This window comes from Rutilus rutilus (genome assembly GCF_951802725.1).
Source record: "Rutilus rutilus genome assembly, chromosome: 1".
NCBI classification, from domain to species: domain Eukaryota; kingdom Metazoa; phylum Chordata; class Actinopteri; order Cypriniformes; family Leuciscidae; genus Rutilus; species Rutilus rutilus.
In genome coordinates, this window is record NC_140209.1 from 8577843 (window position 1) to 8590031 (window position 12189).

Consider the following 12189-nt stretch of genomic DNA (forward strand, 5'->3'; position numbering starts at 1 on the left):
TGTCCTTCAGTGATTCTGCTTGTTAACATCAGGTGTCACTACTAATGATCAGTCATCACTTAATTAATCACTTAATTATCTCATCAACTTTAACACTGCTTCAGTGTTACTTTAACACTCTAGAGTAGGACCATATGTGCCCTGAGCAGTGTTGATGTAACACAAGGGATTTTGCAGTATAGAAGTGGGTCAAGTACAAACTATAATATAGGATGTGAGAACATGAGCAGGTGCTGATAAACTAACTCTCCTCCAGTATATAAAGATAAACCAGGGCTGCACAACGCAATATCCATACATTTACATTGATCTACTGAACTGGTTTGTGTTATGTAAATATACAATTGAACCATTTAACCTTTGAAACAATTATTAATGTATATTTCTGTTTCAGTATTGTTTGAGAAACAATGGTGGCCTGGACTGTCTACCTGTCTCTCTGTCTTCTCGTAGCTTTGACTGCTTCAGGTAAGAGCATTATTCCACGTTTCACATCATAACTAATATTTTAACATGAACTATAGCACACCTAGGACTAATCAGAAGAATGAGCTAATAGAGTATGTGCTCTAAAGAAAACCTGAGTTTGTTTCTTAATTATTATAACATTTAGACAATAAAACAACAACGATTATATCATTATATCAGCTAAAGTTATTGATTTTTATGAAGGTATTTATAATATTACTTTTGACAATAAAAAACATAAACAAATGTATGTGTTAATCCGTAGTATATTATTATTATTATTATTGGTAGTAGTAGTAGTAGTAGTAGTAGTATAGCAGTACCACTACTACTGCTGCTGCTACTAGCAGTTCTGTTTTAATAATGTAGTATTTCTTTCTTTTTTAGAGGAAACGAATCCTGTTGGAAAGAAACGTTGTGGCTGTAAGGTTTCTCTAGTCTTCTACTTCTGTTGTCAATATGTATGTATAGTACAGTCCAAAAGTCCAAGACCTTTGCATTTCTCTACCTTAACAAGTGTGTGTAATACCTGATGATCACGTTCTCCAGCATGCTTTAAAAATGTTCCAAAGAGAATCTTGGATGCAAGAAAAGTTTGCTGGAAAACAGGTTTGCATAATTAAAGCTACAATATGTAATCTTTTTCACCACTAGGGGTCGCTAACCTCTTACAATAACAAAGGCGTAGATTGATGACGGATAGATAAGCGGAATCATGGAACTTGCCGTCATACCAAAGGATCTAATAATGTTTATGGGAAAAAATGTTTATGAATTAGTGAATACATTGATGTTTTTAACATGACTGTGGTGTGAAGCAGGGTGGGATTGCTAATGAGAGACAGACATCAGTGTCTCCTATGCGGATATATAGGAATACGGACATTTCTACTGAACTACCCGCAAGTGCTGAATTAATACTCACACAGGTCATTTTATTAGACGAATGAAACTTGTGAGATAACACAGCACTGTTTCACTTGCTCTACACTTTCACACTAAACTGTATTTGAGTGTTGAAATTTGTAATGTTATTATATGTGTTAGTTTGTTGGCTGTATGAGACTAGCAGTAAGCTAGATCAACATTAGAATAGCATACTAATCATATTCTAAAATTTCATCATGTTGAGCTATATAACGCAGTTGTCCATGTCTGTCGCCATGGTTACTATGGCAGTACGAGCGGAAACCTGGGATACTGCGGATATTACGTCATTGACAGGCGACAAGTGAACAGGGATGAGCCATCATTTAAAATTGGAATTTCTCTGAAATTAAAAATCTTTGGGAACTTTTGGGAGATTGTAAGTACATAACTGTAGGAAATATATCTCACTGTGCAAGGGATTTTTGGATATTTTATTACAAAAATTTTACATATTGTAGCTTTAATGTAAAATTACTTATTAGTGACTAGGAAGAGTGCAAAATCTTAAATGTCTTTCTCTTCACATCATGATGTTTCTGTGTTAAAATAAAATGTAAATATATTCACTATGGTAAGCCTGGTAGTGGTTAGTTAGTGGCAGATGTTAGATAGTGGCAGAGGTTAGATAGTGGCAGAGGTTAGGTAGTGGTTAGTTAGTGGCAGAGGTTAGTTAGTGGCAGAGGTTAGTTAGTGGTTAGTTAGTGGCAGAGGTTAGATAGTGGCAGAGGTTGGTTAGTTACACTTAATCTGACTCCAATTTCAAATGATAATCAAATTTAGATAGTGTTTCTTATTAGAAAATAATTGTAATATTGATTATGACTTAATTTAGATCTTTGATTATTCTGAGTATCCATACTTTCAGTTATTAATTCATTATGGACCCAATGCTGCACAGAGATCGCGTCAGTCGGATTGTGTTTCTCACGGTCACAAACTTGTCAGTTCTGACTTTAGTCAGTGGATGCAGGGTTTGCTAATAATTCAATTCAATTCAAATTTATTTGTATAGCGCTTTTCACAATACATATTGTCTCAAAGCAGCTTTACAGAAAGTGCATTTCAGAAATGTACATAGAAAAATACAGTTAGTTAATCATGTATTAATTTAGGGCCAGCGTTGAGTTGTCTCTTCACAGGCGCCAAGTCGTCTCTTCACAGGCGTCGAGCCGTCTCTTCACAGGCGTTGAGTCGTCTCTTCACGGGTGTTGGGGCATCTGAAGGTTCCATGAGAGGCTGGATACAAACTGGAACTGACAAACTCTATTTACTAGCGTCCCGAGATAACGACAGAAAAGCAGATGGGAAATAATTAGCATTGCTGCTGTTCATAATATTAATGCATTCGATATGATTCACCTGTAGTATAAAAGGTAGTATTATGCGAACGTTTACCTAAAGAGATGTGTCTTTAATCTAGTTTTAAACTGGGAGAGCGAGTCTGAGCCTCGAACAATATCAGGAAGGCCATTCCACAGTTTAGGAGCTAAATGTACTTAATACCTCTTAAGTCAGTTGCCTACTGCTCACTCATGCAAAAAAGTGTAGTTTATTTAGCCACTTCCGTACAACTTGCCAAGTCAGTGATAGACAGAAATCAAAAGGTCTTCAGATGACGTGCCTACTGCTCCGTTCATATGCGCCTTTAGTTTGACCTATTGAGCTGTGGTAGCACCAGCCTCCTCATAATCTACTAAAATAATGATTTCAGAAAACTTCAGAATAAATCAAGATGTAACATTTATTTGTCAGGTAAAAATGTATCATGCCAATTACAGAAGTAAATGATTAAAAGCCAATTCAGAAATAATAAATACATGACATAATTTACTCAAAGATGATTCTAAAAGTAAGCAATGCATTCTTGACAGAGACACCACAGTGGTGTGTCAGGACTTTCCAACAGGAAAACACTGACACAGCACTGTATGGGGGAAGATCCTGGTTACTCATTCCCTGAGTAGGGAACGAAGACATTATGTCGGATGACGACGAATGGGGTTTCGCTTAGAAAGCCTATCAGCTTCGAGTATAGAAAATGAGCCAATGGCAATGAAATGCCATGAGTCTGCAGAATTTGCATAGTGTAACTCCACCCCACCTCGTGGGTATATAAGGAAGTACGCCGGCAACATGCAGATATGTTTCTTCGCTGAGGAGCCTAGACTGAACTCCGGCGATCCCAGCGGTACAGCGGAAGTGGCAGGGAGACGTTCCCTTTCGTGGTCACTCTGAGTTACGTCGAATGACGACGAATGGGGTCCCCAGTCTAATCACGCCACCTCGGCTGTTTTCCAGTGCCCTGCGTAAGACTGAGCTCCCTGTCGTGAGACTGGCACGGACAAAGGAGTCCTACTTAACACAGGAATACCAAGGTACACTGGGAAGCATATCACAGCGGAAATATGCAATTATGCCCAGCCCGAAGGGGGGGACTTAGAATACACATATGACCCTGAGGGGCTGCATATGGAGTAACACTGCGGTGTCCAGCCGCAGGTGGAATATTTCAACCCCAGGGGTGGCAAGGTGGCTTGCCTAGGGAAAGACACATGCTCAGAGAGGCTTACAGTGGAAATACACATGTGGGGGTCGCCCAGAGGGGGAACCATGCACATGGATGCACCTAGCCAAGCACGAAAGCTGCCGGTGGCATAACTCTGGCGTTGACGTCAACAGTGCTGGAGGAACTCAGGGATTATTAGGCTCACCTGAGGAAATATTGCACGTATCCTGTCCGTGGAGAGTAATGGCTTAGCCTGGCATTTAGCGGGGCGCGGGGCCGAAGAGAGCTGTGGCACCTTCCTGCGACTTCCTCCACGACGCGGCCCGGGTGGAGGCTGCTGCTGGGGCTGTGCGGGAGGAGCGGGAGCTGCAGGAGGGCGCCCTCGGCGGCGAGCAGGCTGAGGATTCTGTGCCGACGGCTGGGAGGAGGCAGCAGCGGGCCGTCTGGGCAGAATATGCTTAATAGCCTCAGTCTGCTTCTGAGCGGTCGAGAACTGTTGGGCAATGTCCTCGACCGCACCGCCGAAGAGGCCGGCCTGGGATATGGGGGTGTCGAGCAGACGAGTCCGCTCAGCCTCCCGCATATCGGCCAGGTTCAGCCAGAAATGTCTCTCCTGGACCACAGCTGTGGACATCACCTGGCCCAGGGACTGTGCGGTCACCTTCGTCACTCAGAGAGCAAGGTCGGTGGCGGCACGCAGCTCATCAAAGAGCCCTGGGTCAGTCCTGCCCTCGTGCATGTCCCTGATCACCTGGGCCTGGTAGACCTGCAGGATGGCCATGGCATGCAAAGAGGCGGCTGCCTGTCCCGGTGCTCTGTAAGATTTCGCCACCAGGGTAGACGAAAATCTACAGGCTTTGGATGGGTGCTTAGGGTCACCACGAGAGGAAGCGCTTGCCGGACACAGCTGCATCGCGACGAAACGTTCCACCGGGGGAACCCCAGTGTACCCACAGGCAGTGGCCTTATCGAGGGGAGGAAAGGCAGAGGAGGTCGACGAGTGATCGCAGGAAGACAATGGTGTCTTCCAGGACCGCGTGACCTCCTCATGCACGTCCGGGAAGAAAGGTATTTGGGTTGGATGCCGACGGGGGTCAGCGGCCGCACCCAAAATACAATCGTCCAGCCGCGAGCACACAGGGTCGGGTGGCAGGGATCTGACTCGGGCAATGCTGGAACACCCGAAGGTGGCAGCACAGCCGAATCTTCACTTCCCGATGACTCCGGCCCACCTTGTGATGCAGCGATCGACATTGCATCCTCCTCTGGAGCGCCGAAAGAGATCCGCGGGGCCTCCGTAGAGGGACCAGCGGTCTAAGTCTGAACACTCGCGGGTACCAACGCTGGAGAGGGGGGTGTGGACCGTGGACAAATCGGCAGTTTATTCCACACCGTCACCCTCAGGTCACCCTGGCCACCAGCCGAAGTACAGCCTCTCGTGGAGACCGTAGATCGGGGTGTGGATGAGGGGACTCACCTGGTTCCGGGGGAGAGGAGAGAGTTATCAGATATCTTGAAGAGACATCACCCAAAGAGGAGAACAGAATTCTCCTAAGTTCTCAGTCTTTCTCATTATACCAATGACTGCAATGAAATTAAGACCATTTTACCAATCACACTTAAAATGATACCAAACATGAAAAGGAAAAACAATAGATTCACAAGATACATCATTTGTGATATATATATATATATATATATATATATATAAACATTTTTTGTGAATTTTTGGTGACTTGACTCAGGGAAAGAGTAAGGGTGGAGGGAGAGGGAGGTGCTGAGATAAGAAAGGAGAAAAGTTTAGACAAGACAATGTCCTGTGCTCTTTCTTTGCGATCTTCTGTCAAGGGTGCGTTTTATGGCTTTATTGTAGGATGAGTTTTATCTCAGCTTTTGTCTTAGCTGGAAAATCAAGTCTTACATTAGTGGTTAGTTAGTGGCAGTGCTTACTTAGAAGTTAGTTAGTGAAAGAAGTAAGTTAGTGGTTAGTTAGTGGCTGAAGTTAGATAGTGGTTAGTAAGGTGTTTTATTGAACAGATAAACTGTCATATGTATATCTCAGTTACATACTGTACCTTTAAATGAAAGTTATCAATTTAATTACATGAATTGGTAAAAAATAAATCAAAAATAATAACACACAAGACTTCCCTTTAACAGTCTGTTGGGCAGGATGGACTGCCTTTGGATGCAGATGCTTCAAGTTTTTCAATAACGCTCAAATGTGGATTAATGCAGAGGTATGATACATCCAGCTTGTAATATGACGTAAAAATCATATAAGTATATTTTTGGTTAAATACAACTTAAGCTCTGTAAACATCTGTGACACCTGTTAATTATTGCAGGAAAATAATTTCAACTTGTTCCTCAATAAAAAAAAATAAAAAAAAGTTAACTAGGAAAATACAGACACAACACATTTCATGTTATCATGAGAGTAGTGTGTTAGGATCACTTAAAAACTAGATTAATTATATCTAATCTATATATACAGTATAAGCAGAACCTTTTCTACAAAAGTAGTCCTGTCTCAAAAGGCAGATTTTATACTTCTTTTGTACAATAATAAATTTGAAGGCATGTCACAGATTTTGGAAAATTAATTCAAAATAACACTTTTTTTCCTTCTTTTTTTCCTTTTTTTTTTTAAATATTGGTCTTTACTCATGTCTCTACAGAAATTATGTTTGCAGTTTGATGGGAACCTTGCTTCTGTGCACAGCCATGAGGAGTACGCTTTTATACAGAACCTGATTAGATCCGAAACTCAGGCCACAACTCGTGCCTGGATTGGAGGAAATGATGCTGTTCATGTATGCAATTCTTTTTTTTTTTTTTTTTATCATGCTTTTTGTGCTACTGGGCATTTACAGTTACATTATTATTATTATTTTTTTAAATGCATAAAGATAGGTGCCCATCTCATGGTTGCCAATGCCCTTAACAAACTATTCTGAGGACCAAAAAAAAAAAAGCTAATTACAAAAAAAAGATAAAAACACACCATTGTGAAACTTAATGTGAAATAGATGGCTGATATTGATAATTGAGCAATTTAGCCCTGCCTTAAATATTCTTCACATATTCTTTACTGATACCCTTTCTGTGAAATAATTTCTGTTCATTTCTGTTTAGATTTCTGACATTTTTAAAGTGGAGACGGGGTTATTGCTAATGCGAAATAATCTTTTAGATGAATAAAGATTAAATTAAGCCATGTGAGCTGTGGACATAAACACAATGTCTTTTTTCTCTTCTGTTCACAGGAGGGAGTTTGGCTCTGGAGTGATGGAACCGAAATGAACTTTCAAATATGGTCGCCTTATCAGCCCGATAACCTTCATGGACAGAACTGCCTTGAGATGAACTTTGACTGTAAGTAACTGCTGTTAATGCTCATAAACTAATCTAAATAGACTAAATAAACTTTTTTTTTATTTTTTTATTTTATTTTTTTATAATACACAAATGATTAAAACAAATATTTTGTTTTATCTTGCAACAGATGGCAACTGGAATGATGACCCATGTTTAACAAATAAGCCGTTTGTGTGTGTGAACTGAATCAGCATGTGAAAAATCAATAGAAGAAACAAGCACCTTTAACTCATTTACTTTCCTTTAGAAATGTTCAATGGAGGTAATAAACGTGTTTTAAAGAAGGTTAATTGTGTTTGTTTGATTGTGTTTTGTTAATGATAAGTTAATGAGTCAGTGACACCTGTTAAACACCATTTTATAATTTGGGTATCACTCCACAGTCTCTCTTTTCTCACCAACACAAGTTAGAATAAGCAATTTGGCATCCTAAAATGGCACCAAAAGTAAAAAAAAACAACAACAACAAGGGGATTGCTTGACTAAATCCCAAAAAATAAATAAATAATTAAACAAGTACAATTATAATGTGAAAAAGTTAGTCACACTCACCAAATATATTAAAGCCACTCTTATTTTTGTGTCTCACTACCAGGTTATTATCCTGTACCTTTAATAAATGTCAAGTATTTACTCCACTTTCTCCAAAACCAAGTAGTCTATATGACATTTTTTCATATGCATCAACTTTCTGTAAGGCATGAAGGTCGGCGATCATGGCAAATCCACAGACTAACTCGTGAAAGCTCAGTAAATGCAGTATTTGAAAATGACAAGAGGCATGACGTGATTGGCTGCAAATTGGCTTTCATTTTTTGGTACAGAAAATGTGTTATATTCCAATATTGTTTTATATTACTGTTCTTTGAAAAGTATGTTCTACTGTACAATAGTAATACACAGTATTTGTCAATTGCTTTTATTTTGGTGAGCCTGTAATGTAACTGTGGCATTCAATCATTCGCACAGAACATGTAGAATTCATATTTAAATAGTCAAATATTCACAGACACTAGTCCATATCGCAATTTGATCAGGTGATTTATCCAAAATTGAACTTGAACTTGAACTTGAAAATGTATCCAAATTCTCCATTATACAGAAAATTCTATTTTTATTCATGGGAGTTCTGTGTTTTCCACATTGCAGAAATCATAAGGCTCTAGCTTAATAATACTAACATAAGTGTTCCCTTTCCCAATTACAATCAGCGAACACAGTAAAAGTCAGTGGTATTGTTTGAGGGAGAGATTTATTTTCAGCACCAGCTACCAAATCATGGTCTACCACACAGAGACCAGGACCTGCTTAAGTGCTAATGGACTGCATTTATATAGCGCTTTCAACAGACTCATGGCCACCAAAGCACTTTACATATTGCCTCACATTCACCCATTCGAGAGACTGTTGCCTTTGTCTTGCTCAGTTGGGGATATTTGGGATATTTAATTTAATTAATCAATCAACAATACTATTGATCAGCATTACCAAACGTGGACGTTTTCCACTAGAAACAAGCATTGATGTATTATTTTAATTTAATACTGTGAAGCTGCTTTGATACAATCTGTATTGTGAAAAGCGCTATATAAATAAACTTGACTTGACTTGACATTCATTCACCGACGGCGGTGTCAGCCATGCAAGGAGCAGCTCATGTCTTGCTCATGGACACCTTGACACTTGGTCAGGTGGAACCGGGGATGGAACCACCAACCTTCCGGTTTGTAGACAACTTACATGAACCATTGAGCCACTGCCACCCCAGTGACAGTTATGGAGAACTAGAATGAAGTGAAATGTGCACATTCAAACCTTTATGAGGAGGATAGCGTGACTGCGGCTGGAGCGCTGGTTTAGTTTAATAGAGGCTGTGGTGCGGTTTAAACTTGCGGGGATAAAATGAGTGTCAAACTCAGCAAAGGATGAGAGTGGTGTGTGCGTTAGACCGGGAATGAGGATGTTTCTGTCCTTGTCTTCACGGATGGGTTCTGGGAACCAGGAGATAACAGGTCCAGCACCTACAGACACAAAGCTAATCAATATTCCAGAGCAGCTGCCCACTGAAATGGGGTTTAAAGCTAGGCCAGTCACGCACTGTGAAACAGTTCGAGAGACTGTTAGCGTCATGGCAGCTTCCTGCCAGACCTGAGAGGCCATTATGTGCTTGTCCGTACAGACAACACATCGGTGGTCTCTTACATAAATCATCAGGGGGGTCTGCGGTCGCATCCACTATGCAAACTGGCGCACCAGATCCTCCTGTGGTCCCTAGGGAAGATACTCTCTCTGAGGGCAGTGTATATCCTAGGGTGCCAGAATATAGGAGCAGACATCCTGTCGAGGCAGGGGCTTAGGCCAGTGGATTGTGGTGGAGTATTTATGGGAAATTTACGGCCAAACAGAAGTGGATCTGTTTGCGTCTCAGCACACGACGCACTGTCCCCTGGGGCTGGAGGCTAAGGTGCAGATGTGGCCGAGGCTACGTCTGTACGCACTTCCCCATGTTGCTCTGCTCCCAGGAGTTCTGGAGAGTATCCGCCAGAACGGAATAAGCCTACTGCTAATAGCACCACGCTGGCCGAGCCGAATTTGGTTTGTGGACCTTATTTATCTCCTCGACAGCTCTCCCTTGGAGCTTCCGATCAGGAGAGACCTTCTGTCTCAGGCTTGGGGCACAATCCTTCACTCTCACCCAGAGATTTGGAACCTATTGGGACGGTAATACCGTCACCCTTGGTGGTCAGAGCTCACTCTACTAGGAGTATGGCAGCCTCTGCTAACAGTCCAGCTAACAGTCTCCTTCTTGCGCTTCCCTTTCCCCTTGAGTTCATGGACCTGTTGCTATGACAGCAAGACCAGAATGAGCGTCGAAGAACCAAACAATCCAAGATCATGCCAAATAGTCAACAATGAAATCCAGCTAACTGAGTTAGCGACGTACGGAGAACGGACCCCAGTCCTGTCTAAAGTGAGTGTTAACAGTCGGGCCAAAAAATTGGATCTGGACAAAAGATTGGATCTGTGCATTATAGACTTGCAGTGTAAATGCAGACTGTCGTTATTTACAAGACTGCTAGAGGGCGCTTCATTTTAAAACGTAACTATAGGATGTAATACGGGTAATGCCTATGGGGTCGTATTTTGGAGGAGGACAGTCTCCTTCTTGCGCTTCCCTTTCCCCTTCCCCCTCCCCTCAATTAAAAAAAAAAAATGCAGTTTGTACATAATTTATAAAAAAAGAGCTGTAAATTATATGAAAAACGTTTACATGTGTTGAATAGATTACACTTTAGATTACGTGAATGTCAATGATTTATTCATGCATTTACACATAATCTCTAAAAGGAGTTAAACATTTTGTAGTATGTACAGCATTTGCTGACGGCAGCAACAATCCTCCGTTCATTCGAGGTGACTCTGACATATTCAAGGTAATGTTGATTCCAGCAACTGCTCATGTTCTCTTTCTCACATTCTGTTTACACAATGCTGTCACTTTTGTGAAAATACTTATACAACAGCTTCATAGTGTCACAGAAATTAAATAGTTTCAGCTTTAAGGCGACACCAGGTGAATAGGGTAAAAAAAAAATACTTCTAGATATCACCATACTACCCCAGTTGATTGATTACATTAAGAATTGCAAACATTTTTTTGTATGACGTTTCCTGTAATGTTTAAATATGAGGTGTTATATAATAAATTATGCACTAACTTGTATACATTTCTATAACAATCTGAACATTGGATGAAGTCAGGTTAATTTTTTTTATATAATAGAATCAAAGGTTTTTACAAAGCAGATTTTGGATATCTCTTTTTATCACTCCCTAAATCAGAAAATACTATCAATAACCAGAATTTTTTTAAACTTTTTTTTAAATTAAATGTTGTATAAAATCAGGCAAATTATATATGAACAAACCCCTCTGTAAAAGCCTTCAAAATACAGATATGAATAAAACTGTAGAAAAAAAGCTTGTGGTATGTAAAGCTGCTGAAGTGGGGATTTCAGGCTCAGTGTAGGAGATACATAGCCTAGAAATCTAGACGCACCCTAGCGACATCAAAATTTATTTTGCAGCCAGGGTAGTCTAGCAACTCTCCGTTGACTTTAAAGCTGGAAAAACCAAACTCTAGTTAGGCCAATCACATCGTGTATAGAGTCGGTGGGCGGGTTTAACATAATGACGACAGAGTTGTGCCGGTTCCGCGTGAATTCCCTGCCACTTGAAAACAAAGAAGAGCTGCTGCTGGCGAACAGCGGTTTTTCAAATCGGCTTTGTCCGTGACTCTGGAAGGCTTGGAGTTAAGCTTTTCTTTGAGAAAAGAACAAAGAACGGCACTTAAGTCATTCTTAAAACAGGAAGATGTGTTCGTAGTTTTGCCAGCCAGATACGGCAAAAGTTTAATCTATCAACTAGCTCCGCTGTTGGGAAAATGCTCTGGTTGGTTGTAGTGCTGTCCTATTGCATGCAGAGCGAATTTGAAAGACAGCCGTTTATCCTGCCCCTCGGATTGAGCCAGTGGGGCCACTTTTCATTATTTTCATAACTTGTAACTGTGGGGCCAGTGGGGCCACTTTTCAGCCCGGGAGTTTCAGGCCCAAGACCGGCCCACTTTTTCCATGGTGGAATTCCAAATTAGCACTTTTTCCAAATTGGATAAATGAAGCAACAGTTCAGCTCTTACTATTGTGTAGTTTGTATTAATACCATGGTTCAACAAATAATGTAAAGGTTAAATAATAATTCACTTAGACTTTATAAGAAGCAATTGCGACTTTATTTCACGCAATTCTGACTTTATATCTCGCAATTCTGACTTTATAACACGCAATTGCGACTTTATTTCACACAATTCTGACATTATATTTCGCAATTCTGAGAAATAATGTCAG

The 12189-nt window shown here is 40.7% G+C and overlaps 1 protein-coding gene across 1 annotated transcript; it reads left to right on the forward strand.

The window, feature by feature from the left end:
* Positions 1–294: 294 nt before the first annotated feature.
* Positions 295–7600, forward strand: LOC311281547 (galactose-specific lectin nattectin-like). The gene is made up of 7 exons (XM_084394576.1): positions 295–321; positions 395–468; positions 856–891; positions 6065–6144; positions 6586–6720; positions 7174–7282; positions 7413–7600. Exons 2-7 carry the CDS (start codon positions 411–413, stop codon positions 7469–7471), a joined length of 477 nt encoding a protein of 158 aa, XP_084250702.1. The 5' UTR covers positions 295–321; positions 395–410; the 3' UTR covers positions 7472–7600.
* Positions 7601–12189: the final 4589 nt, after the last annotated feature.

Bases quoted from the DNA above. Each gene is read 5' to 3' on its own strand.
- LOC311281547 (XM_084394576.1), top strand. From the start codon at position 411: ATGGTGGCCTGGACTGTCTACCTGTCTCTCTGTCTTCTCGTAGCTTTG. The intron at 469-855 runs GTAAGAGCATTA...TTTCTTTTTTAG, and splicing joins CGTAGCTTTGACTGCTTCAG to AGGAAACGAATCCTGTTGGA. The intron at 892-6,064 runs GTAAGGTTTCTC...TCCCTTTAACAG, and splicing joins TGGAAAGAAACGTTGTGGCT to TCTGTTGGGCAGGATGGACT.